The following is a 26,405-nucleotide window of genomic DNA, read 5'->3' as shown; positions in this document are numbered from 1 at the left end:
AGTGAGCTTGAGGCTAGGCTTTGGAAGTAGGGCAGAGGCCCCCACGAGCTCACGCTGACACAAAGTGAGCAACACTCACGCAACACTTACAGCATCAGGTAAGTGGGAAAAAGACCGCGCACTGCATGCTGGGACTGCGCGACTGACGGCAGCATTGCACGCCGGGATATGTAGTCCGGCCCTTCGCGGGGATCCTGAGACCAGTTATACCCGAACACACTCAACCACGTCTCTACATAGATAAGGTACAATATTGGCCATCCATCACAGAATGACGAGGTCCTTCACGGCACGCATACCTAGTTGCACTCCTCAGAGGAAGCCTCATTTCGGTGTTGGCCACCAGAAAGTCGCATTGGGTGCTGCTGCGCATGCGCAACGCTTGCGCTTGTGCGTGTGCGCGCGCACGGGCCCCGCCTCCGGAAGCGCCATCGCAGCGCCGGCGAGCTGTCTTCGCGACACCTCCTTGAGCCGGGTGGCGCAGGCGCAGTGTCCCTGGGCCAAGATGGCGGCGCGGTGCCCCACGCGCTGGTTGCTGGTGGCTGTGGGGTCCCCGCGGCTGCCGGCTACAGCGGGGAGAGGAGCCCGGCCGCCCAGGGGGGACGTGGTGGGGGCTTCACTGGGCCACAAGCTGAACGTCACTGCATTCTCGCCTTCCCTGAGAGCTCGAGGCTCCGGGGCGCTGCTGACATTGAGAACTGGTGTCAGCTTCAAAGGTGAGGGCAGGCTCCAGCGCCCGAGTAGGGGCTCTAAGGCCCAGAAGGGACTGACTCGATTCGGCTACGGGGGTAGCGGGGTGGACGGTATCTTCTGACCTGTATGCAGAATTGCTTGGAGAGACCGGCGAACAGGAGGCAGAGAGGCCCAGATGGCTACTGAGAAATGGTAAACCAGGGAGAGTTGCATGGAGCCCTCGGCGGCAGTAGTGAAATGTTCCGTAGGCCTACAGTCTTCTCTTCTTTATCAACATTTCTAGAAGCCTCTTTCCAGCCTGCCACTGCTCCCTTACCCTATTCCGATCCCGTCTCCTCCTTTCACCTTATAGCCGGAAGGGAGGAGGTAACGGCCATTCGGTGAGCACCTGTTATGGTGCTAGGTACTTTGTGCCCCATCTCACTTGGTGGTAACAACCCTGCAAGAATGGAGTCATCATCCCCATTTTAAAGAACGAGAAACTGAGGTTCTAGCAAGAAGAATTGACCCGCCCAAGGTCATAAAGCTAAAAGAGTAGAGTTGTCCTTTAATAGCTTACGCTCTTTCCGTCACGTGGTTTTAATTGAAGGATACACTTAGTAGTCTTTTATAACTTCTTAAATTGGCTACTGTAGTAAAAATACAAACTAACATTTCTCGAGCGCTTTTCTGTGTACCCGGCATGGGTCATTTCCATGTGATAGATGCTATTACATTTTATAGACAAAGAAGCTTAAGTCTAGATATTAAACGACTTGTAGAAAGTGACAAAGTGAAAAGATGGTAGAGCCCTCATTCAAAACCAGCTTTCTTAATTGATGGAGGCGATACAGAAGTGATACGTATTAAGCCTTTAGGTGCTTGTCTGTGATGGTTCTTCTGCTCTGTGTTGGATGACTTCTGTTAGGAGGAAGGAGGAAACACTGAATAACCAACCATGTGTCTGAATTGTCTTATTGGTTGTGTTCCCTACAATTTGTGCAAGTGATATTTATGTATATATTTACAAAGGTAATTAATTAACAGGCCCTGACAAGATAACCCACACAAGATAAATTGCCTGTTGGGGTGCAATTTTGTAACGCCTGTGTAATAAGGGAGTCATTAAAGCATCAGTAATCGTTATTCTTTTGTAAAGTGAACAAACTCACCTCTACCAGTGTGTGTGTGGGGGGTGGGGGGGGACCTGGGTGAGTTATTTAATCTCTTTGAACCCCTGTTTCCTTAACTGTGAAAATTTGTTCATTGACTCAGGTATTTATTGAGAGTCTGCCATATGCTGGCCACTATTCTAGTTACTAGGGATACAGCAGAGAACAGAGAGATTGGATGAGGTTTTGGTCAAGTGATCCCATTTTTTAATTCTGCTCTTGCCACCAATATTTCCTCATGGGTAGAGCAGTAGTCTGTTCAGGTTTCTTCAGGGTTATTCGGAGCTATGTCATGTTGTATTTCTCAGTATGAGCAAAAGTGGTAAGTTTCAAGTTTTGCTAACTTTTTCTAATGTCAGTGTTGTTTTAAATACAATTTGGCTGCATCTTTTTGTTCATTTATTCCTTAGGTAATTATTAAGCTATTTCTGTTCATAGTACATTTGTACAAGTTTGGGGAGCATTTTTGTTGATTGTGTATATATGAGAGAGATAGGCAGACACCGAGTACTGAGCCTTTGGGGGACCCTTACTAAGGAACCGCAATCAGCACATAGCCCAGAATGGGCATGTTTTGTATCACATGATGAATATTTTTGAGAGATGACATCCTTCAAGACACACTCTTGTTATTACATCTAAAGTCATCAACTCAGCTCCCAAACATGGGTTTTTGATCTTCTCTCAAATCTAGTAGTACAATTAGAGGGCATAAAACAACACTTTAATTACAACTTTTCTCCCAGGGCAGAAAAAAATGTAGTTATTTGACTCTGGGTTAGTCATTCTTTTTTTTTTTTTTTTTTTTTTTTTTTTTAAATTTTTTTTTTCAACATTTATTTATTTTTTGGGATAGAGAGAGACAGAGCATAAACGGGGGAGGGGCAGAGAGAGAGGGAGACACAGAATCGGAAGCAGGTTCCAGGCTCTGAGCCATCAGCCCAGAGCCCGACGCGGGGCTCGAACTCACGGACCGCGAGATCGTGACCTGGCTGAAGTCGGACGCTTAACCGACTGCGCCACCCAGGTGCCCCGTGGGTTAGTCATTCTTGGAGTGACTTGGAGGCTGATCCTATTCTGGGTTCTAAAAAGGGCAAGACATTGTTCTTGGGGGAAAGTTTGTCCATTAAATGAACTTTATTTTTTTTAAATTTTTTAAATGTTTATTTATTTTTGAAGGAGAGAGAGACAGAGTGTGAGTGGGGTAGGGGCAGAGAGGGAGGGAGACACAGAATCCGAAGCAGGCTCCAGTCTCCGAGCTGTCAGCACAGAGCCCGACGCGGGGCTCGAACTCACAAACCGCGAGATCGTGACCTGAGCCGAAGTCGGCTGTTCAACCGACTGAGCCACCCAGGCGCCCCAAATGAACTTTAATTATTGTTAACCATTGGTGCTTTTTGGATAATGTCAAAAGTCATCAAATGTGTAATAGTTAAATGTGATGCGTCTTTATTCGCATGCAGTTTTGCACGTTACGTTGTTACATCCCAGTGTTTCTTGAGTCCAAGGTCTCTGCTCACGTTCTTGGAGCTGCCACTACCAGTCTCTTCCTGGATTGGAAGGAGCCTAGGGGTGGTGGGGGCTGACAGGACCAGGGCAGCCCCTCACTCCTGAGTGAAGAGGGACTGAGTATAGGAGCACTAAGCCGCTAGCTCTGTTTCTCTCAAATCTGACCAAAGAAAGACCTCTGTGGTTGCCTAACTCCCACTGGTTCCACGCTGTCTGCTCCTTGTGTTCTGGGGGGTCTAGGGTGCGGGACAGGAAACAGTATGGGGATACTGAAGGTCGAGATTGACTTGCTTCTTCTGATTTCTCATCATTCTGACTCTTTCCTACTCGTCCTCCTGTCTGGTTACCTTGGCCCCCTTCCTGGATATCCCTCAACACACCTGGTTGTGTTTTGTGCTCAGATTAATTTTAAGTAGTCTCCCAGTCCTCCAGTTTGTTGTGGGTTGTTTTTGAGAGCTCTTTCTCATGCAAAGGTGTTCCCTTCCCTGTTTAACCCTTGCAGTGACTCCCTGTTGCCCTCAGGATAAAATCTTGACTCCTTAGGATAGCTCAAAGGCCCTTTGCCATATTCCTAGGCCTCATTAATCAGCATTATTATCTCTAACCACATCTCTACTTGTATAAAATGTATACAAGTTACATCATGCAGTTATTAGGTGCATGTGAACTTTCATGTGAACCAAAGATGATCTATGACTTAGCAGCCAAATGAGGCACTTTTGAAAATGTAAGGGGAATCTGTTGCAAATGACATAAGGACTACAGGTGTAATTCTGGGCAGATTCCCTTAGCCTAGCTAATTTCTACAGTTTAACAGCAGCTGCCTTAAAAGGCCTTTCCTGAACTTTTTCAGTTGGGTTGTCAGTGCTTCTCAACTGGGGATGATTTTGCCCTGCAAAGGACATTTTGCAATGTCTGGAGACATTGAGTTGCTCTCTTGTGACAGGGGTAGAGGGGCAGTAGAGTGTACTAATAAGTTGTTGGTGCTGCTGAACATCCTTTGACATATAAGTAGTTTAGTTTGCTAGGGATGCCATAAGAGAGAACCACATTTATCCTCACATTTCTAGAGGCTAGAAGTCCAAGATCAATGTTTTGGCAGAGTTGTTACACATCCTACCTCCAGGGGCACCTGGCTGGCTCACTCAGAAGAGCATGAGACTCTTGATCTCAGGATTGTGAATTCTAGCCCCACGTTGGGTGTAGAGATTACTTAAATAAATGAAAACTTAAAATTAGGATCCTACCTCGAAATAACAGTCACATTCTGAGGCACTGGGGATTAGAGCCTCAACGTATGAATTAAGAGACATAGCCCATAACAATAGGAAAGCCCCTTCACCAAGAGGAATCCAATACCATCCTCAACATTGTGAGGTTGAGAAACCCTGGTTAGGTGACCCTATGTGTGTTCTCACTGTGCATGTCGTTGTGTACTGTTTGTACACTCTCTCCCACGCTCCCATGTGGACTGTAAGCTCCTTGAGGGCACTGGCTTTCGTCTTGTCTTCACATTGTATCCTCCCTGCCACTACAGTATTAATATCTTGAATAATGTAAGCTCTAGGAAGGCAGTGTCTGAATGGTCTGCTGCCTGTTCCCAGCACAGAACTCAGTGCCTGGCAAGTAGTACATGTTCAGTGAGTATTTACTGAATGAATGAATGAATGAATGGTGCATCCAGAACCTTCTCTGTAGGCTGAAGTTCGACTTAGAAACCTTAGAAAGCTGTCGTGATCTTCATGCTCTTTCTGACTTGGCTCCCTTCCACTCCCAGCCCCGTGTCTTCAGTTGTCACGGAATTGGTTGGAGGTTAGGCAGGGCTCAAGTTGTGGGGCAGCTCCCCCTGCTTCACTTGGTGACAGACCAGTCCAAGTTAGTTCTCTGCTCTGTGCACAGAGGGCAGTTGAGTGGATGTGTCCGCCAGTGGACGTTCCTCCTACTGCTGATGCCAGAGGCATGAAGGGGGGCAGGGCATGTGGCTCTCTGCCTTGGGCTTTGACCCCATTTGGCTGTTAGTTAGTTTCAGGCATAGGGCCTTTTAACCCCGTGCGTCTATTTAGGTGGTTTTTTTGTTTTGTTTTGTTTTGTTTTAGGAGAGGGGCAGCAATTTTATCAGATTCTCTTAGATCTGTGACCTTAAACACTGAGAACCATTTTTTCTTCTTTTCTTTTTCTTCCTTTCTCTCTTTCTTTCTTTCAGAGAGAGAGTACGAGTGGGGAAGAGGGGCAGAGGGAGAAAGAGAATCCCAAGCCGGCTCTACACTCATCACAGAGCCGGTGTAGAGCTTGATCCCATGACCCTGGGATCATGACCCCAGCTGAAATAAAGAGTCAGCCTCTCAGGGTGCCTCGGTGTCTCAGTCAGTTAAGCGTCTGACTTCGGCTCAGGTCATGATCTCGTGGTTCGTGAGTTCGAGCCCCACATCAGGTTCTGTGCTGACAGCTCAGACCCTGGATCCTGCTTCAGATTCTTTGTCTCCCTCTGTCTGCCCCTCCCCCATTCACACTCTGTCTCTCTTTCTCAAAAATAAATAAACGTTAAAAAAAAAATAGGGGCACCTGGGTGGCTCAGGGGGTAAGCATCCAACTTCGGCTCAGGTCATGATCTTGTGGTTCGTGGGTCGAGCCCCGTGTCGGGCTCTGTGCTGACAGCTCAGCTCAGAGCTTTGTCTCATGCTCTGTCTCAAAAATAAATAAACGTTGAAAGAAAAAAACATTTTTTTTAATTAAAAAAAAAAGTCGGCTGCTCAACCGACTGAGCCACCCAGCATCCTGAGTACCGTTTCTTTAGTTCTTTAGTTCTCACATTGAGCATGTGGCAGAATTGTCACCTGGAGGGCTTATTAAACACAGCCTGCTGGACCCCACCTCCAGAGTCTCTGATTCAGGTCAGGGGTGGGGCCTGAAAATGGACAGTTCCAACAAGCTGATGATGCTGCTGGTCCAGGGACCACACTCTGAGAACCACCCCAGAACCACATTCCCAAGGTTGTATGGTGGAGGCAAAGAACCTGGAGAATTGTTAAGCATTAAGGAAGACAGCATATGAAGGTACGTGGCACATGACAGGTGCTCAGGTAGTGTGACAATGGGGCTAGGTCCCTTTCTAGTCATCCCCCCCGGTGTAGCCCCCATCCGGGGTGCAGACATGAGGGTACGACCTCATTGTGTCGTGATCCAGCAGAATTAGCCCTGCCCAGTACTCTTCATTTTATGTTCATTGTACACAGTGGCCTTGGCCATCTTTGAAGTGCAGTGAGTTTGGTCTCCAACAGGCTTGGGGGGAAAGCTGACCCTAAGCTGTGACCTCCGTTCCTTTACAGGTGTAACCTGGCTGGGTGTTTACTCACAGCTTCCTTTTGTTGAGCACATTCCCAGAATGATTGTCTTTCCTTTTTTTTTCTTTTTTAGGAGTAAAAAGTTACCCTTTTGTTCGTACTGCATCCTTCCACACGAGCTCCCCTTTGGCCAAAGAGGATTATTACCAGATACTAGGAGTGCCCCGAAATGCCAGCCAGAAGGAGATCAAGAAAGCGTATTACCAGGTCTGTATGGAAGCCAGATTTTAGGGACAAGACTGTAGAAGGGATGCTGTCAGTCTAGTCTGCTCACCAGTGCAGCGTGTGTGCCCATATGTGTAGGTGACATGTGGCTCACAGTGTAGAATGAGGTGAAAAAGAGGCAGAACCCAAAATTTTAAAAAATCTTTTTCCAAAGCTGTGTTCGTATTTAAAATTATTCTGTGCCTTGTAACTTGTATGAAAATTCACTACAAGATTCTTGATTTTTTTAAAAATTTTGTGTTCCTTTGTGTGGGGGGGCGGGGGAGGACGGCAAAAACTTTGAACCTAATATTTGTGAACTGATACTGATCAAGACCAAACCTAACAGCCATGGCTTGGATAGCTAATCCCTTCCCTTAATGTTTTTTCAAAGCGTACAATTCACTGGTTTTTAATGTATTCATAGAGGCTTTACAACCATCCCCACAATCGGTACATTTTCAACTGCTTAAAAAACCCCGTACCATCAGCATTCACTCCCCAGTTTCCTCTTTCCTCTGCCTTTGCAATTACTAACCTGTTTTCTGTTTCTATGGATTTGCCTGTTCTGGGCATTTCATAGAAGTGAAGCCGTACATCGTGTGAACTTTTGTGATGGCCTCTTTCACTCTGGAAAGAAGCTTCATCAACGCTGTGGCATGTATCGGTTCTTCATTCCTTTCAGTGGTCGAGTAATATCCCATGCGTGGATAGGCTACATTTTTATTTATCCATTTGGACATTTGGATCGTTTCCACTTTTTTTTTTTTTTTTTGGCTCTTATGAGTAGTGCTGCTGTGAACCCCAGGTATAGGTTTTGAGTAGACTTATGTTGTAATGGAATGAGGAAAGGCACGGGGTTAGGAAACAGACCCTGGCTTGGGAACAGTGAATATCATGTCTCTCTTTGAACTGGAAGGTAAGGTACCTGATGTAAGGGTGGGAGAGCAGTGAAAAGATGGAGGCCGGGACCACAAGGGAGCACATGAGTCCCTCTGCAAGCACTAGAAACTTAATTTAAAAAAAAAAAAAAATTTTTTTTAACATTTATTTATTTTTGGGACAGAGAGAGAGAGCATGAACAGGGGAGGGTCAGAGAGAGGGAGACACAGAATCCGAAACAGGCTCCAGGCTCTGAGCTGTCAGCACAGAGCCTGACGCGGGGCTTGAACCCACAAACTGCAAGATGGTGACCTGAGCTGAAGTCGGACACTTAGTTGACTGAGCCACCCAGGCGCCCCTAGAAACTTAATTTAAGAGAGTAGGGAGCCATTCAAGTTTTTAGGTGTGGAAGTAAAAAGATGAGGTAAAACTGTGCAATTTAAAACTGGACATTTTTAAAGTAGTCTTTACAACGCAATTTCTGGGGTCATGACTTGATGAAAGCTTTGTGTGTATTGCATCATTTCATCCTCATGGCAGAGGCTTGGAGAGGTTGTGACCTACGCCCAAGGCCCCGTAAGTCACTATGTGTCACACATGAGACTAAAATACTGCAAAAAGGCCTCTCTTTTCCTTAAGCTAATCTCATGAGTACACCATTGTTTCTTGCCGTGGCTTTTGGGACCAGCCTTTGTGGCCCACCGTGATGTCCTGGCTGTGCCCTGAGACCCTGATCCGGGGCTTAGCACGCAGCCTCTGGTGTGCTCCCACGAGCTGCTGTGAGGACCAGCGTCTCCGGAAGCAGGACTGAGCTCAGAGATGCCATTGGAGCCGTACTCTGCCTTTCCACTGATGGCTCTCTTCATTCTGGATGGCTGGCGCTGCCTTCCTTCTGTCGGCCTGCCTTTGGGGAGTGGGTGGATGTTTCTGGCCACCTGCCACCATCCTCACTCCTCCCGGAAACCAGAGTTGCATGGCACATGACCAGTTCTTTCTTTGCAGGCTTGGTGACGTGTATTTCTTCTTTTGCTCCTATGGAAGATCGAGAGCTGTTTGTCTGGCTCTTAGCATAAAGAAAGGACTCTCTGGGATCATGATATCCAGCCTCAGTTATTTGCTGGGCTGTTTTGTTGAAGAGGATTAAAGTCACCCATGTAACCAAAAGCAGGGGTGGTTAGGCTTATTCTGATGAAGAGCTTTCTAACAGTGAAGGCTGTCCATCATGATACAACCCACCTTGGGTAGAAGTGAGTTCCCCATCACAGAAAATAATCCCATCATGTTTCTCAGATGTGGGTAATGTCCTGACACCCCTCCTTTTTTTTTTTTTCTTAATTGTGATGGATGTTTAAAAATTGTGTTAAAATATGCTCAAGTCCCTTTCAAGCCATATTAATCTCATGTGATCATGTTTGTCTAAAATCCGACTGTTTCATGTTGTGGTCATTGTACTTGTTTCTCCAGCATGGGTCTTTGGGAGTCGGCCTGGCCCGTGCAGCCCTGTGATGTCTCCTTGTACTTTTCTGAATTTGAACTCCTTTGCATCCTCGTTTGGCATTATGAGCCATGACACCGTCTCATCTTGTCTTAGCTCAAATGCACTACTTGCATGTGACATCTCCTTTCTTTCTTTTTACCTAAGCCATGGACGTGGTATCTCGTGTGCAAGCTCTGAGGCTCTCTGCCTCAGTGCTGTATTTTCCGGTGGTCATCCTGGTGATTTGGGGCATACTGTTACTCAGTATCAGTGATTTTTTGGCTTGTCGTTGAAAATTTGAAATTCCTGCCAGATGCCCCCACCTCCTGACTACATCCTCTGCTCCCTTCTGTGTCCTAATAATGGCTGATGTCGCCGTGGGCCATGCCCTGTGTTCATTTTAGAATATGTGGTGTCTCATCTCATCCCTGCCACAACCCTGTGGAGTAGGTACCGTTATCGTCATTTGACAGATGAGGAAGTTGTGCTTAGTCACATTCTGTCTGGGGTCTCAGGGCTACAGACAGTGGATCCGGACGCTCTGACCCGGAGGCTGTGCACTTCACTTCCTGCACCCTAACCGCAGCCAGCTGCTGGTGGCGTGGCGTCCGAGCCACATGGCTTCTCTGGTCCGCGGTTGGATTCCGTGTGCCTCCTTCCCTCACGTGAGGGACCTGTAGTGACCCAGACCTGGAAGGGGTCAGCAGCCGCAGCAAACAGTGAGCCAACAGTGAGCCACCTGCAAAGCACAGCACTGCTCAGAGTGCCCGGAGGGTAACCGTAGTTTTAGAGCGGCTCGGCTCAGCTGCGGACAACCTAGTGAGATTTTACTCTTTTTTAATATTTAAACTTGTGTTTTGAAGAGGCAATACATTTCCTTTGTTCAGAATTAAGCAAATACAAAAGAGTATATTCGGTAGAAAGTCTCCCTCCTGTTCTCTTACATCCCTCCTTTTGCAGCCAATGTTACTAGCTTGCTATATGTTTTCCAAAATAACTTGTACAGCAGATACATCTACGTATCCAGTTATTTTCTTCTCTTTTTACATAGTTGATGGTATATCAGACACACTGTTTTCCACTGCTTTCACAAAGGTGCCCAAGTTCTAAAGCATTTGTTCTTTTTGGCAGAGATTTGTTGTGGTTAAAAAATGTGTATATGTGTCAGACTTGAAGAGATGGTTTATTTTATTTTACTTTTATTTATTTTATTTTTTAAAGACATTTTTAAAATATTTATTTATTTATTTTGACAGGGAGCGATCATGAGCGAATGTGGTTGGGGGGAGGGACAGAGAGAGAGGAGAGAGGATCCCAAGCACGTTCCGTGCTGCCAACGCAGAGCCCAATGCAGGACTCGATCTCACAGAGCGTGAGATCATGACCTGAGCCGAAACCAAGAGTTGGTCAGACACTTAACTGACTGAGTAACCCAGTTGCTGCAAGAGATGGTTTATTTTAAAGTCTAAGGCCTTGTTTTAAGAATTGCTGTTGGTTGATGGGGCTCCTGGGTGGCTCAGTCGGTTAAGCGTCTGACTTTGGCTCAGGTCATGATCTCACAGTTCGTGAGTTCAAGCCCCACGTCAGGCTCTGTGCTGACAGCTCAGAGCCTCGAGCCTGCTTCAGATTCTGTGTCTCCCTCTCTCTCTGCCGTTCCCCACCCCACCCTTGCACTCTGTCTTTTTCTGTCTCTCAAAAAATAAATAAACAAACATACATTAAAAAAAAAATTGCTGTTGGTTGCAAAATCTCAAAACAGACCAATGCTGTAAGGGAGGTGAGATTATGACTGTTATTTGAGGTCCAGTGTTAGTAATCATCATGTGTCCATTGTAATTTATGGTTTTCTCCCTTAGCTGGCCAAGAAATACCACCCAGACACAAACAAGGATGATCCCAAAGCCAAGGAGAAGTTCTCCCAGCTGGCAGAAGCCTATGAGGTAATGCGACGTACCTGTGTGTGCAGTCACTGTCATTCACCTGTGTGGGTACATCACAGTGTGCTGCCCAGGGTAACCTGACATGTCATAAGGTCCATTGTGAAGACTGTCCCCATACCAGATTACCTCCTTGAAGAAAAGATTCCCAGGTCTCCTGCTAGATCTCACTTGGAATCTCAGTAGGAAACGGTCTGATAATCTGTATTAACAGAGCTCCCAGGTCATCTGATTTATAGCCGGGTCTGGGAGCTCCTGGTTGGATTAATTAATTCCACACTTATTTGTTGACCCCCCTCCTTAGGTCATCTCTGTCTAGTGGGATGGTGCATATTGTAAAAGTAGGAGGCCGCCCGTGAGGAACTTGAAATGTAGTCAGAGGGATGAAGCGCACACTGTGGCGGGCTGCTGAGCCGTTGCAGAGCGACCTTCCCAGACTTAGAGGGTCTGTAGGGACTCACGATACGTAGAGTATCGTGTACCTGCTGTATGAGTGTGCACATCCCCCAGCCATCTGAGAGTACGTCACAGACGCCGTATCTCTTTATTCTTCAGTACTCGAGTGTGAATTTTCTAAGACCAAGAACATTCTTTTACGTTAACCACAGTACACTTGTCAAAAGCAGGAAATGTAATGCTGATCCAGCACCCTTACCTGTACACACGGTGTGAACTTGTGCCGTGTCCTGGGCCTCGGGAGACCTGGTGGCGCCTGACTGCCGGGCCTTTTCCGGTAGGTGCTGAGTGACGAAGTGAAGAGGAGACAGTATGACACCTATGGCTCTGCGGGCTCGGACGCCGGCGCCTCCGGACAGAGCTACTGGAAAGGGGGCCCCACTGTCGACCCCGAGGAGCTCTTCAGGAAGATCTTTGGGGAATTCTCATCCTCTTCTTTTGGGGATTTCCAGAGTGTGTTCAGTCAGCCTCAGGAGGTAAGCTCCTTGTTTTAAAGAATCATTCACACTTTAGCCGCTCATTGTGAGGCAAACATTTTATGTTTCTTTTTCGCAAAAAAGAACGACAACAGAAAAAACACAAAAAAACCCCAAAGCATCTTCAATGGAATGATCTGGAGGCAGCCATTTTGGTAGGAAATAATTCCCATATTTAAGAAAAACCATGTAGGTGATCCTTTTTAGCTGTACAATTGCTTAATCAGGCAGCCTGAGGCGAAGGCTTTGAGGGTCCATGATTCGGGTGCATTTTGTCTGGAGCTTGCTGCATTATTGTAGAAGAGCTCGGTGCCGGAACGGAGACACAACACCAATTCTACCTCTTGCATATTTATGTCCTAATAAGACGTTATCAGAGCTGAGAGAGGGAGCATGTTTTATGACTTAAATTATGTTTGGGGATCATTCGAGCTGTCTATAAGGACTATGTACAAATATTATCTGTGAACAGTTTGTTGAAAAATACATTTTCACTTAAAACAAGCATTCCCTCTTGAAAATCCTGAGATGTAGGGCAGAGTCAGTCGAGTCCCATCCATTCCTACTTGGCAGAGGACAGGTGAGTTAAAAAATAAGTAGCTGGGTGAAGAGATGAACAGGTGGGGCATGGAGGATTTTTGGTGAAATTTCACATTTAGTGAAAGTCCTTTATGATTTTGTAATGACAGACCCGTGTCATACATTTGTTCGGGCCCTTCGGAAATACACCACCAAGGGTGGGCCCTAAAGTGAAAGACGAGCTTTGGGGGACTCTGATGTGTCCATGTGGGTTCATCCTTGATAAAAAATGGACGTCCGGGGGACAGATGCTGACCCTGGTGGGGGCTGTGCATGTGTGGGGGCAGGGGGAGATCCTGATACCTCCCTCTCAATTTTATAAACGTGTAAAACCATCGTAAAGAATAAAGCCCAGTTTTAAAGAAGAGGTAACGTGAATGAAAACCGCTGACCATTGCCCTCCTTTACTTTCAAAGTGGAGGATCACTTTGGTAATTAACCAAAGATGACAGGCTGCCCTCTGACTTCTTTAGTACATCATGGAGCTGACGTTTAATCAGGCTGCCAAGGGGGTCAACAAGGAGTTCACCGTGAACATCACTGACACCTGCGAGCGGTGTGACGGCAAGGGGAACGAGCCTGGCACCAAGATGCAGAACTGCCATTACTGCGGCGGCTCCGGCATGGTGAGAGTGTGGCAGAGCCCCCCCCCCCGCCCCCGGGATCCCCCGCCTCTGGCCCCCCCACACCCCTTGCCGGCTCTTTTTCTACGCTCCTGTGGATAGCCTTGGAGAGTTATCTGGCAGTGCTTGGTGCTTTTGAGTGTCCGTGACTAGGTGGGACTGTTTTATCTAGATCTTTCTTTTCCCAAGAGTACTCTGTCTTGGTCAGTGATCCTGTGCTGTCTTCCCTGAAAATACACTTCCCTGAAAATTTTGGTAATTTGAAACCGTTGCTGGGGGGCGGGGGGTTTAAATTTTGCTTGAAGTGTAATCATTTTTTTCTTGGTAAGTTTTTATATAATACAAACATACAGAACAGTATAAAGAGCCACTCCCTTATTCCTTACCCAGATTCACCAGTTGTTAACATTCTGTCCCATTTGCACTGTCATATCTGTTGTGTATTTTCAAGGAACAAGAATGTTCTTTTATGCAACCACAACACAGTTGTCACTATCAGGAAATTTAATGTTGCTAGAATACCATTTTCTGTACTCATTCTCATGTGTTCACTTGTCCTTACAATGTCCTTTTTTTCCTGATCCAGGATCCATGCTGGGATTTTGCATAGTGTTTGGTTGTCATATCTTTCGTCTCCTTTAATCTGGGAACGGTTTCTCCGCCTTTCTTTTCTTTATGACCTTGACATTTTTTAGGATTACAGGCCAGCTGTTTTGTAGAATGTCCTTTATTTGGGGTTCATCTGATATTTTCTCATGACCAGATTCAGACCACACATTTTTGGTGAAACGCCACAGAGGGGTAGTGCCCTTGACAGTGGATCACGTCAGGAGTCGTGAGGTGTCAGTTTGTCCCATTAGTGATGACGTGACATTGGATCATGAGTAGTTAGTTAAGATAGTGCCCACCAGGTTTCTTCACTGTAAAGTTGTTGATTTTCCCTTTGAGATTAATGAGGAAGTTGTGGTGAGGCACATACTGACTCCTGAACTCCAGATCACCGCGTTGATTGTAGGAGACTGAAAAATGGGGTGTACTACCTCTCTATAAGTGTTCCTGAAACCTCTGGGAGCTGAGCAGTTACCTTTTAAAGAGAGTAGTGCCCCTCTGATTACAACAGCGATTGCTGAGAAAACAAAAGAGAAACCTGACCACCCAGAGCAGCTAGTCTGGTCCCTGAGGCCACTACTGCCCTGTTCTCACTGTACCTGAGGGCCATGTGGGAAGAAAGAGGGGGGCTGGGTCCTCCCTATCTTCCCCCGGCCCCCACCACTGGTGCCCCAGGAGCAAGGAGGCAGGCAGCCCCTGTTCCTGGCATGGTCCTGCTCATTCTGCCCTCCCCCCCCCACCGAGTGTCCTCTCCCCCATCCTCCCTGTGCACCCCCATCCTTCAGGGGCCTCTTGGCCCCCAGCCCCTCCCACAGCTGGCGGGGCCTTGTGGTCTGTGGCCACTACCCCCAGCTCCTCACTGGGTAGAAAGTGGTTACTTTTTTTGTTTAACCTAACTTCTTTGCACTGTCTGTTCATTTTGTTTTGTTTTTTTTAGAAAGCGGGAAAGGGGGAGAGAGGGCGGGAGAGTGCGTGCACGAGTGGGCAGATGGACAGAGGGAGAGAGAGAATCCCAAGCAGGCTCCATACTCAGCACAGAGCCCAACAAGGGCTCCATAGGACGACCCTGGGATCATGACCTGAGCCAAAATCAAGTCAGATATTCACTTGACTGAGCCACCTAGGCGTCCCCCTGCCTGTTTTGTAAATTATCGAAAAGTACTTGTTCTGACACAACAGTCGGAGGAATACATAAAGAAACGTCAGTAATCGCCCCTTGCCTGGACTCCCAAGTTCATAACTTGAGGTGTTCTTTCCACAACTCAGTCTCTGTCTCCATACAAAAAAATTTCTTTTTAAAGCAAAAACTGTCTAATGAGAGTATATTACACATACTCTTTGTTGTGCAACTTGCTTTGGTCTTTGATGGATCATGCCCATTCCTCCAGGCTGATGCATGCAGATCTCATTTTCCAACTTAATGCTTAGGTTTCAGTGCTACAGGAAAACCCTCTACACATAAGGCCTTCCATCTGATGCCTCTACTTTCTGTGACACAGACCTCCAAAGGTGGAATTGCTGGGACAAATAATCCTTACATTTAAAATGTCTCTAATTTAAAATTTATCATGTTTAAAAATGTACGTGTCTGTATTTGCACACGGTACAGAATTCTGAAGGAAAAAACGAAAGTACAGTGAAAAGTTAAGTGTTCCTCCCCAAGCCCCACCCCCTAATTGTTCCAGGCATCCTCCTTAGAGGCACAGCTCTGGTGACCTTCTTGTGTATCCTGCTTTAGACGGACACGCACATTTCAAGCCATCTGTATGGAGGTTCCAGTAACCCAAGGTAGCACTCTGTACATGGTGCTGCAGCATTTGCTTTGGTTTTTACAACTCTGATCTCAGAAAGCATTTCTCACCCATGTGCAGTGTTCTGTTAACGTGGTTACACCATGATTTTTCAGGCAGCTCACTCCTGGTGGCCACCCAGGCTGCGAGGGACGTACGCTGTTGCACGAGTGTGGTCTGTAGGGCACAGCCCCACAGATGCACGCACAGTTCTCATAACTGCCAGAGTGTTTTCCACAAGTCTGTGACTGCATCGTCTTGCATGACGTCTGCATCCTTTGGGAGAAAGGTCTGGGTCCCTGTGTTCTTAGGCAGTATGTTTTAGTGCGTGTTCACACAGAACACGAGTCTTTGATGAAACATTTCTCTGCCGTGCATTGTGTTCCCAGAGGCTTGGCCATTAGAGTTTACCTGTGTACTTAAGGGTTCCGTCTTTTTCGTCTCTTTATCAGGAAACCATAAACACAGGCCCCTTTGTGATGCGCTCCACGTGTCGGAGGTGTGGTGGCCGAGGCTCCATCATCACAACTCCCTGCGTCATATGCAGAGGAGCCGGACAGGCCAAGCAGAAGAAGAAAGTGGTGATCCCTGTGCCTGCCGGTGGGTCCTGGGCTCCTCCACGTACCGGGGCTGGGACAGCTGGGGCCTTTGTTTCCCTGTGATTGGGCTGTTGTAAAAGCTGTGGTGAAGGATCTGGAGCCCGGATTGGAGGGGGAACTGGAATCTCCTTGCGTTTTCCTCTCTGTACTAGTTGTCCTTCAAATCTACCCTTGCATGCCGCGTGGGCAGAAGGTACCTGACACACCCGCTCTACTCCCCTGTGGAGCTCCTCTACCTTCGTTCAACGAGGCCGGCATTGTCACTGTGGCCAGCCCTGTCTGCACCACTACCCCTTCCTCCTAGCCCCCAGGGGCCGCCTGTGACTGCTCTCGCCAGCTGGGTCTTGTTCCCAGGATGGACTTTGTGCAGGGCAGTCTGATCGTGTCACTTGTCCTGAAGCCTGTGCAGTGACTCCTGGGGTGAGAAATGCTACCTGTCTCCACCCCTTCTGGCCTCTGCAGCCTCTCCTCTTGTTGCCTGCCCTGCGGCCTTCCTGATGTTCACGCCAGCTCTTCGAACGGGCCATAATGCCTCTAGACAGAGCCTTGCCATATGTCACTCCCTGTGTCTGAAGCTCACTTTCCACCTTCTTTTCTCAGCGGGTTAACTCTTCTCCCAGAGCTGCTAGCTTGAGTGTTGCCTCCCTAGAGCAGCTTCTGGAACTCTCCCTGTTCCTTAGATGTCCTTTGTCCTTGCTTCTACGAACACATTTCTGTTTGTAATGATGCACTTGTTAGTGTTGTTATTTGGGAGATAGCTGTCTCCCCTACTAAATTCTAAACTCACCGACATGCTACACGGACCTGGTAGGAGCAGGTGTCCAGGGAACTTGTATAAACGAACAGAAGGCGCTCTTGTTTGGGTATCACTTGCTGTACTTGCTCCTTTGAGAAGTTACACCCATTGGAGGTACTGTGGGTAGTTGTGTTGTTCCTCATTAATAGGAACGGGTAAGGAAGTCAGTGGTTTGTAAATGGATTTAGGGCAGGAAACTCCATGGGAGGTCCCCAAATAAATGTTCCCTTTTGAACTTTTGTTCTTACAGGAGTCGAAGATGGCCAGACGGTGCGGATGCCTGTCGGAAAAAGAGAAATTTTCATCACATTCAGGGTGGGTGCTCTGCTCGCACAGCTTCTTGGGCCCTTGCCTTCTTGCAGGGAGGTGGGCGCTCATGGGGGCGTGTCTAAGGGAAACAGTGGCCACCTCGGTGGGGTTATGAAACATGTATCACGTCAAGCCTTTGTGCTACGTTTGGACAGAACAGTTTCCTCAAGATTTTTGTAAGTTGGAAAACATAGGACACATAAAAATATAGAATGCATCTCTTTGTGATTGTTTTAAAAATTTACTTGTTTTGAGAGAGACAGAGACCGCACAAGTGGGAGAGGGGCAGAGAGACAGGGAAAGAGAATCCCAAGCAGGCTTTGCACTGCCAGCACAGGGCGCCTGATGCGGGGCTTGATCCCACGAAGCCATGAGATCATGACCTGAGCCGAAACCAAGAGTTGGATGCTCAACTGACTGAGCCACCCAGACCCCCCTCCTTGTGATTTTAAATTTATGTATCAAATTGTTCGTGGGGGTGGTAAGGGCCAAAGGTGCAGTTTTTCCTACTGTGTGCAGAGACAGACCTGGTTTCTGAGACAGGAGATGGTAAAGGAGATACAGTTCTTGTCCCCACATTTCTGCCGGGTGCCCCAGGAAAGCCATGTGAGCGCAGCAGGGGAAGGCACAGGCTGTGTGCAAGATACCCTCACTCATAATAGCAAGACACTGACGACAGTCTGCTGCTCTCGGACAAGAGAGTGAATGAGAGAACCGTGCTGTGGCCACAGTGCCTCAGAGCAGCCACGGGAAGAAACCAGAGCCATACGTTCAGCACAACTGAGACTTCTCAGTTACTTTGAGGGAAAGAAAGCAGATTACGAGTGGATGCAGGGAGGGAGACTGTGTATAAACACTTTTAAAGCACGTGAGAGGGTGCTACGTATTATTTGGGGACACATACATATGTGGGAATGAGAACTGCTACATTCAGCATGGGGCCACTCTGGAGGGGGAGGAGCCAGGGGCTTCACTGCATCGCGATGTTTTATTACCTCCACTGGGTTGTCGGCGTTCTGCATGTGTGATGTAATTTACTTTGCCTGTTCAAAAAATTTTTTCTTAGTGTTTTATTTATTTTTGAGAGAGAGACAGAATACCAGTGGGGGAGGGGCAGAGAGAGGATGTGTCCATCGTGAGACACAGAATCCCAGGCAGGCTCCAGGCTCTGAGCTGTCAGCACAGAGCCCGACACGGGTCTCGAACCCACGAACTGCAAGATCATGACCTGAGCTAAAGTCTGACGCTTAACCTACTGAGCCATCTAGGCGCCCCTACTTTTCCTGTTCATGCGTGTGTGAAATGTTTTGTAATTTAAAACAGATAAAAATACTGTAAAGCGTGAAGTGCTAGATGAGGAATCAAAGACAAAGGCAGCCAGCTGTCAGTCAGGCTCTCCAGTGGGCTTGGTGGGGGTTTCAGACCCTGCTCCCACCTGATAATAGACAAGAACAGAGAGAGGGGAAATCACTGCGAGGCAAGAAGTGTCTTTGAGGCCCCAAAAGTAGTGCTTGTGCCTCAGAATCATTCCACTGCTGCCTGTCTGTCTTGAAGGTGGTTTGTACCAGATGACTGTTTGGAAAATAAACTGTGCCTTTGTAGATGTACTAATCTCTGTTTCCTTATACCTGCCAGTGGAGTAAGCTTTTTTTTTTTTTTTTAACGTTTAATAAGCCAATTTTACTTTTTTTAATTTGCCCCATTGGGACGGCTTGATCTGAGACCGACACTCTTGTGTCGCTATGTAGAAATGAATCTGACCTGTAACTCCCGGAGCCTGGGGTCATGTTCTGCTTTGGCGAAAGTACATCCTCTCCCTTGATATTGTGCTCTTCAGCAAAGAAGCAGCATAGCGCACGCCAGACCCTGTGCCCAGGCTGCTGAGATGGGCTGTTGTCCAGTCTCGAGAAGGACTTCTGCACGTATAACCACATCTCTCCTGCTTGGACCGTAGGTGCAGAAAAGCCCCGTGTTCCGGAGGGACGGTGCAGACATCCACTCTGACCTCTTTATTTCCATAGCTCAGGCTCTTCTTGGGGGGACAGCCAGAGCGCAAGGCCTGTACGAGACAATTAATGTGACGGTAAGAGGCCGAGAACGTGTTTGCCACTCTTGTCCTTCGTTGCTATTTTTTTTTTTTTTTTTCCTCTGTGAACCGGCTGAGAAGTGGCTAGAACCTGTGGCCGAGCAGCCTGTTGGAGACTCAGTGATGGGGTCTGGGGGAAGTAGAGGAATGTTAGGCCATTCCTTGGGTGTGAATCACAGACTGTAGACCCTGATGAAGGAATCACCAGTGAAGGCAGGTCCTGGGTCACATCCACGCCTCTGCTGGCACCAGGGAGCAGCCCCAGCACTGTGCCCCTGTGTTGGCTTTTCCCCCTCCCAGGTCACACTCTCTGTGCTCCCTCACTCCTGCTGTGGGCTCAGCTTCCCGAACTGCCTGCCCCCACATGCTTGTTTTGGGCTCTGCTCCAGGTGGACCCCGGTTTAGCCAGCTTCCTTGTGGATGTCTGGAAACCTGAATGGGAGTTCTTTCCAAGGAGTGAGTCTTAGTGTAGTGAAATGTTTCCATTTGAGCAACTGTAGACCAAGGAAAACCACAGATTTCTTTGCTTTATAGATTCCCCCTGGGATTCAGACAGACCAGAAGATTCGGATGAGTGGGAAAGGTATCCCCCGGATTAACAGCTACGGCTATGGAGATCACTACATTCACATCAAGATAAGAGTTCCAAAGTGCGTGCCCACGTAACCATGGTGAGGTCCGCCCAATCTCTGCATTTTTCCCACCCAGCAGGACCCGGTTTTGAGGGCTTTTTACGTGCCAGGCCTTATGCCGAGCCAGACCACCCGGCCCGTTGTGGGTCCGCTGCCGTAAGCACTGAGGCTTGTGCCAGTTATTTCTACCTTACAGTCAGATGTGTCCTGCCCAGGTTCTCCATCTGCAAAGTGGGCATAATAAGGCCACCCTCATTAGTTGCTGGAAAATTGAATAATACCTAAGGAACACTTAGCCATAGCTGCTGTTGTTGGTTTTATCATTACTGCTCTCAGGGCACTGGGGGTCTCGTGGGAGACACAAATTTGTAACTGGATCATAGCACATGACGTCTCCGTTCTTTGGGAGAAAGGTTTGAGTCGAGTGCTGTGGCATCCAGGATAGGCATGGCTCACCCTGTTGGGGAGGGTGAGCGAAATTTCTGGCACTACTTTTTTTTTAATTAAAAGTTTTATTTTGAGAGAGAGAGAGAATGAGCAGGGGAGTGGCAGAGAGAAGGGGACAGAGGATCTGAAGTGGGCTCGCGCAGACAGCAGAGAGCCCAACGTGGGGCTCGAACCCATGAACCATGAGATTATGACCTGAACGGAAGTCAGACGCTTAATCTACTGAACCACCTAGGTGCCCCCTGGTGCTCCTTTTAATTAGTTAACTTTCTACATACGACACTTATAAGAGCCCCTCCTCCCTCAACTTAAGGTATTTTAAGAGATTTTTGTTTTGTTTTTTTGTTTTTTGTTTTTTGTTTTGTTTTTATCACGGTGCTTGGGTAGCTCAGTCGGTTAACCATCCAACTCTTGATTTTGACTCACGTCATGATCTCACAGTTCATGAGATCGAGGTCCTCGTCGGGGCTCTTCTCTTTCCCTCTCTCTCTGTCCTTTTGTACATGCATGCACATGTGTGCTCTCTCTCAAACTAAATAAACAAAGAATTAAACATTTTTATTATCAAAGTATAACCGACTTACAGTGTTATATTAGTTTCAGGTGTACAACATAAAGATTCAACAGTTTGATATGTTATGCAGTGCTCACCATGATCAGTGTAATTCAGGTTTTCTTTATTGAAGCTTTGAGGGGGTGGCTCTTAGGTTCGGGGTGTGTGCCTCTGCCTTATTGTGTCCCCACATTTTCCACATGCTTACGTGGAAACCGGCCCAGCCCATCATTTAAAGGGTTGCCCAGAGGAAACACTCAATTTGTTTGCTCCACAGGAGACTCACAAGCCGGCAGCAGAGCCTGATCCTGAGCTATGCCGAGGACGAGACCGACGTGGAGGGGACGGTGAATGGTGTCACCAATACAAGCACGGGTAAGGTGGCAACACGTGGACGGCCTCTCAGTCCTTGGAGGGTGCATGGTTCAGAAACACGTTGGGGTCTGCCCTTGCGGGGAGCATGACAGAGGGGCGCTGGGAGCCAGGAACAGCCTCCTGCCGGCCACTCTAACTTGCCCCATGTGTGCAGAGGTCAGAGAGTGTCAGCTCGCCTCCTGCTGGAGGGCAGCTGTGTGTCTACGAGAGCTGTTCTGAGTTCTATCCGTGGTTCTGCCGCTCGCCCTGTGACCTTGGGCACATCCCCACATGAGATTCCTTGTAACAGCTTAAGGAGGAGACAGATTGGAAGGCTTTATGCAATCCTGACCCAGAATGCCTCCCCAAGATTTCAGAGTGTCTTGTAAGTGACAGCTACCAAAGCCGTAAAAAAGCCAGTCGACTGAGCGCAAACCTGCCTGTGCACGGCAGGTCTAACTTTGAGTTCGTCCGGCAGCGAACAAATGCTGCGTTTACCCTGAGCTCGGATGTCAGGCTGTATCTATAGAGTGTTTTTAAATACTAGCTATTTGATACCAAAATGCTGGCAGGCACAGACTGTGGTGATGGCCGCCTCTGCTGCAGCGCCTCTTCCCGTGGGAGATGGGGGCCCTGCGGAGGAGATGCTGGTCCTCCGCTGGTGGGGACTCGGCCCGGGATGGGGCAAGCTGCGTGGTGAACTGGCCTCAGCTGCACAGGTGTTCCCCCCTTACATCATTCTGCTTGTGTGGGTCCTGGATGCCCCTCCCTTGTCCTCAGAGCCTGAACGGCACTAGGGAGTGTGTGGTCACTCGGGGCAGGCGGTGGATGTCCCCCGTGTCCTCAGAGCCTGAACGGCACTAGAGAGTGTGTGGTCCCTCAGAGCAGGTGATGGCAGCCAGGGGTGGGTTTCCAGGGAGGGAGGGCTGGTCTTGGAGCCTAGGGCTGGAGGTCCCAGCAGCAACTGCCTTTGCATGGACTTGCTGGGCTTCTGTGGAGTCCAGGGGGCCAAGTCGTCTGTGACAAAGCAGCCACCATGAAGCCTGTCGGGAGCCTGACCAAACATGGAAAGGTTTGGTACCAGGATTTCTTACACTCTTGTTACAGCCCTTGTACTGAAAAGTGGAAATAGCCGTTCCACGTAATTGTAGTTGTGCTTCCTGAATTGCAAATGTTCCCAGTCACCTGGCAGGGGAGATTTTCCTCCTCTCCCAATCACGGGAGAACTTGAGGTCGGCCCTGTGAGTCGTGACGCGGGCCTTGTTCACTAGATGAGAACATTGGTGTTTTTGTTAAACTCTTTTCTGGTAGTTTAACTTGAGAGTTGATCATACAGTCAGCTTATGAGTATCCTTTGAACCCTCGTGACTTCTGTGGTTCCTTGTCCTCATAGCTAGTTCCCCGCCCTCATTCAGCCTGGATTTATTGGGAACCTCTGGTGTGCCAGACACTTTGTCACTTCTTTCCTTTAAATTTTTATTGACATAGTTTTGTTGAGTATAGTTTAACTTTGATGCATGAATTGAGCGCATTTCTGAAAAGTTGTTGTAAAGTGACGTAGTACGCCAAATTATTTTTTCCCTACTCACTTTCATTGTCATTTCAGAGCTGTGTTCTCCTGGGAAATTTGGCTCCCAGACGTAATTTTTTTTTTAATGTTTATTTTAGAGAGAGAGAGAGAGAGGCCAAGTGTAGGTGGGGGAGGAGCAGAGAGAGGAGGAGACACAGAATCTGAAGCAGGCTCTAGGCTCTAAGCCATCAGCACAGAGCCCAACTCACAAACTGCAAGATCTCGAACTCACAAACTGCAAGATCATGACCTGAGCCGAAGTCAGACGCTTAACCCACTGAGCCGCCCAGGGGCCCTGGACATAATTTTTTAAATAGCATTTAAGAATCTTAGAATTGGCTTCAAAGAATGCTGCCCAGACATGGTTAAATTTCATTATACTGTGACGACAGTTATTTTTGCAAAATGCGTGTGAAAATATGACAGTACTTATAATTCTCATTTCCTGACAACCTCACTAACAGTGGGTCATATTTATTTAAGTAGAGTCTGAATCTCTTATTTCAAGCATTTAACAAAACTTAAACTGAAGTTATGTCAGAAACAGTTATGTTCAGGGGCGCCTGGGTGGCTCAGTCGGTTAAGCGGCTGACTTTGGCTCAGGTCATGATCTCGCGGTCCGTGAGTTCGAGCCCCGCGTCGGGCTCTGTGCTGACAGCTCGGAGCCTGGAGCCTGTTTCACATTCTGTGTCTCCCTCTCTCTCTGACCCTCCCCCGTTCATGCTCTGTCTCTCTCTGTCTCAAAAATAAATAAATGTTAAAAAAAAATTTTTTTTAATAAAAAAAAAAGAAACAGTTATGTTCAGGTATCATTGCTTCGTGGAATAAAGTGTTACTCAGATCACTTTTTTTTTTTTCTTTTTTTTTTTTTGAGACAGAGACAGACTATGAGCAGGGGAGGGGCAGAGAGAGAGGGAGACACAGAATCTGAAGCAGGCTCCAGGCTCTGAGCTGTCAGCACAGAGCCCGATACAGGGCTCGAACTCACGGACCATGAGATCATGACCTGAGCCGAAGTCGGACGCTCACCGACTGAGCCACCCAGGAGCCCCTCAGATCACTTTTTTAGTAGCCTCCAAGTACACGTGAGTCAGGGAGCCCTCAGAACCTGACAGGAGCTGTCAGGTACAAACTGATTTCTGGGCGTCTATACTTTCATTAGGGAAAAGGGCACCTGAAGGGCATTTGGAGTAGATATAATTACATAGGAAACCGACCCAAAAGGTTTGGGGGATTTAATATCCCTTGCTTATTTTTGGTCCCTAGTACAGCTGGTGAAAACCTTAACAGCTGACCCTTGCTTCTTCCCCATTCTGTGAATCAGAAAGTCCAGAAAGACACCGTGCACTCAGGGACTCTCAGTACTCAGGGCTGAGCATAGAAGACACAGGGAGTCGGCAAAGTCTATTATTGCGAGACTGAGTTAGAAACAGTGTGGCTCAGGGTTTGTGCTTCTGGGTCCTCGTTAACTCTTGGTGACAGTACACATACATTTACCTGGAGATGTAGAAAGCAGTTCCAGAGCTCACTGTCTGGGAATCCCACCTGCCGTTTCTCCTCTCTGACAGAGTTGGCAGCGTTGACCTTCACACAGGGTGCTGGCAGGAGGAAGATGAAGGAAAAGACAAAATTTTAGTAGAACGAGAGGTACTTTGCTGGCTCAGCCTGTGTGTGTAGTCGGCTCAGGGAGTCAGGCTGTGTGTATAGACTTGCACCTCCACCTGCAGGGCGGCCCCGGTCCCCAGAAGTCAGGTCCTGGAGTCCTCTCGGTCTCTGTTTCTTCAAACATACGTTCCTTTAGCATTTGTTACATGCTAAGAGATGACACACAGAGAGACAGAGTCCGTGTCGTCATCCAGCTTATAGATAACGGGAGAAGACAGCAAGCATTGAGCCCCGGATATGTGCTGAACCCTTCTCTTAAGAGAAGCTTGTGCCGATGGAAAAAACATTTTGGCCCAAAAAGGTGGCCCATATTCCTGGGATGATTGTTACTCTTCCCCTGGGATCACAGTATAAACAGCTATCAGGCAGCTCTAACTTGGAATCCCTGCCTAATAAGTTGGCGTGTTTCTTCTTTGAATCCCCCAACACTTTCCATGGCACCTGGCACAGGGCTGGTTCACAGTTCAAATGTTGACTGAGTTTATTTGAATTCGTTTTTCTCATGTCGCTGGGAGATACTCTGAGAGATGGGAGTACAAGCTCTTCCCCAGGAGAGAAGAGACCTGTGGCCTCAGGCTGGACCTCTGTGTTGGCTGAGCAGCCCCTCTGGGTGTGGTCACCTTCTGAAGGTGTAGACTAGAAATGGTCATGTAGTGCCCATTCAGCTGGAGTGGGCATTTCCTCTTTATTCTAAAGGCACAAGTGACATGCTGGCTGTATTTAAAGAAGCTTTAGAAGCACAGTGCCTTTGTTTGTATCCTGTCCTGAGACCAGAAGGCATCTGAGTGTCCGCGACATCCGTAAGGACACATCCCTCCTCCTGTCCTAGGTTAGAGAAACAGTGTGTATATAGACTTTGTCATCTATGTGTGTAGTTTATTCCTGACATTTGGTTCAGAATTTTAAATTTAGTGCTTATAGCCTTTGATGTCCCTGCCAGTAAACCTTATTCCTGAAGGAGTCCTTTTATCCAGATTTAAAATAGAGATAAGACCTGAGTTCCTGGTGGTAGGGGGTGATCTGGCATGTTTGCGTTTTGTTGTTTTATTTTTGTTGTTGTGAATCATTAACCTGTTAACTGGTTGCTTATTCTGGGGCCTTTGGCCACTGTGGCTCACATACGTGTAGCCATGGGGGCATCACCGTTTCCCACCTTCTGGATGATGATGACAGCAGAGTTGCGGGGAGGAGGGTGACGGCAGTCTGAGTTTCTGTGCCCTGTTGTGACTCGTAGTTAACAGCTTGGCAACGGACGAGGCAAGGCCCCACTCTGCCCTTATCATCTGTAAAGGCTTGGGCAAATTACTTCAGCTCTCCAGGCCTCAGCTTTACCATCTGTAAGTTGGAAATGATAGCAGCCTGTATTTCATAGGGTTCTTACGTGATTAAATGAGATCACGTAGGTAAAGCATTTGACACAGTACGTGGCACACATTAAAAGCTCCGTCAGCTATAACTCATAGTGACGCATGCGCACGCACAAAGGTCTGCCATTCCCAGAGCAAGGGCACGATAAAATCAGTCCGTACTCTCCTCTCCTGTGTCCAGGGAGACCCAGGAGTGATGGGAAATTTCTGGTTTGCGGGTTGCTTTGTGTGAGGAGGCTCTTTGTTACTTAAGCCATCACATCAGAACGGGGGATGTGAGGGACTAAGGGAAGGCACACA

At 47.7% G+C, this 26,405-nt stretch overlaps 1 protein-coding gene across 5 annotated transcripts in view; it reads left to right on the top strand.

The window, feature by feature from the left end:
- Positions 1 to 450: 450 nt before the first annotated feature.
- DNAJA3 (DnaJ heat shock protein family (Hsp40) member A3) overlaps positions 451 to 26,405 on the top strand; it is a 29,459-nt gene continuing 3,504 nt past the window's right edge. The window contains exons 1-10 of one of the 5 annotated variants that reach the window (XM_047838209.1): positions 455 to 716; positions 6,768 to 6,901; positions 11,114 to 11,197; positions 11,932 to 12,126; positions 13,179 to 13,331; positions 16,180 to 16,327; positions 17,373 to 17,437; positions 19,386 to 19,514; positions 20,052 to 20,167; positions 21,427 to 21,524. In XM_047838209.1, the coding sequence (XP_047694165.1) occupies positions 506 to 716; positions 6,768 to 6,901; positions 11,114 to 11,197; positions 11,932 to 12,126; positions 13,179 to 13,331; positions 16,180 to 16,327; positions 17,373 to 17,437; positions 19,386 to 19,514; positions 20,052 to 20,167; positions 21,427 to 21,524 (1,333 nt within the window). In that variant the 5' untranslated portion in view covers positions 455 to 505. Of the gene's footprint in view, positions 717 to 6,767; positions 6,902 to 11,113; positions 11,198 to 11,931; positions 12,127 to 13,178; positions 13,332 to 16,179; positions 16,328 to 17,372; positions 17,438 to 19,385; positions 19,515 to 20,051; positions 20,189 to 21,426; positions 21,525 to 26,405 lie in introns of those variants that run through there. The other 4 variants (XM_047838211.1, XM_047838210.1, XR_007147734.1 and 1 more) reach the window with 4 other exon arrangements.

This window comes from Prionailurus viverrinus, chromosome E3 (assembly GCF_022837055.1).
Source record: "Prionailurus viverrinus isolate Anna chromosome E3, UM_Priviv_1.0, whole genome shotgun sequence".
Classification (NCBI taxonomy): Eukaryota; Metazoa; Chordata; class Mammalia; order Carnivora; family Felidae; genus Prionailurus; species Prionailurus viverrinus.
This window is presented reverse-complemented; position numbering and strand designations above follow the sequence as displayed.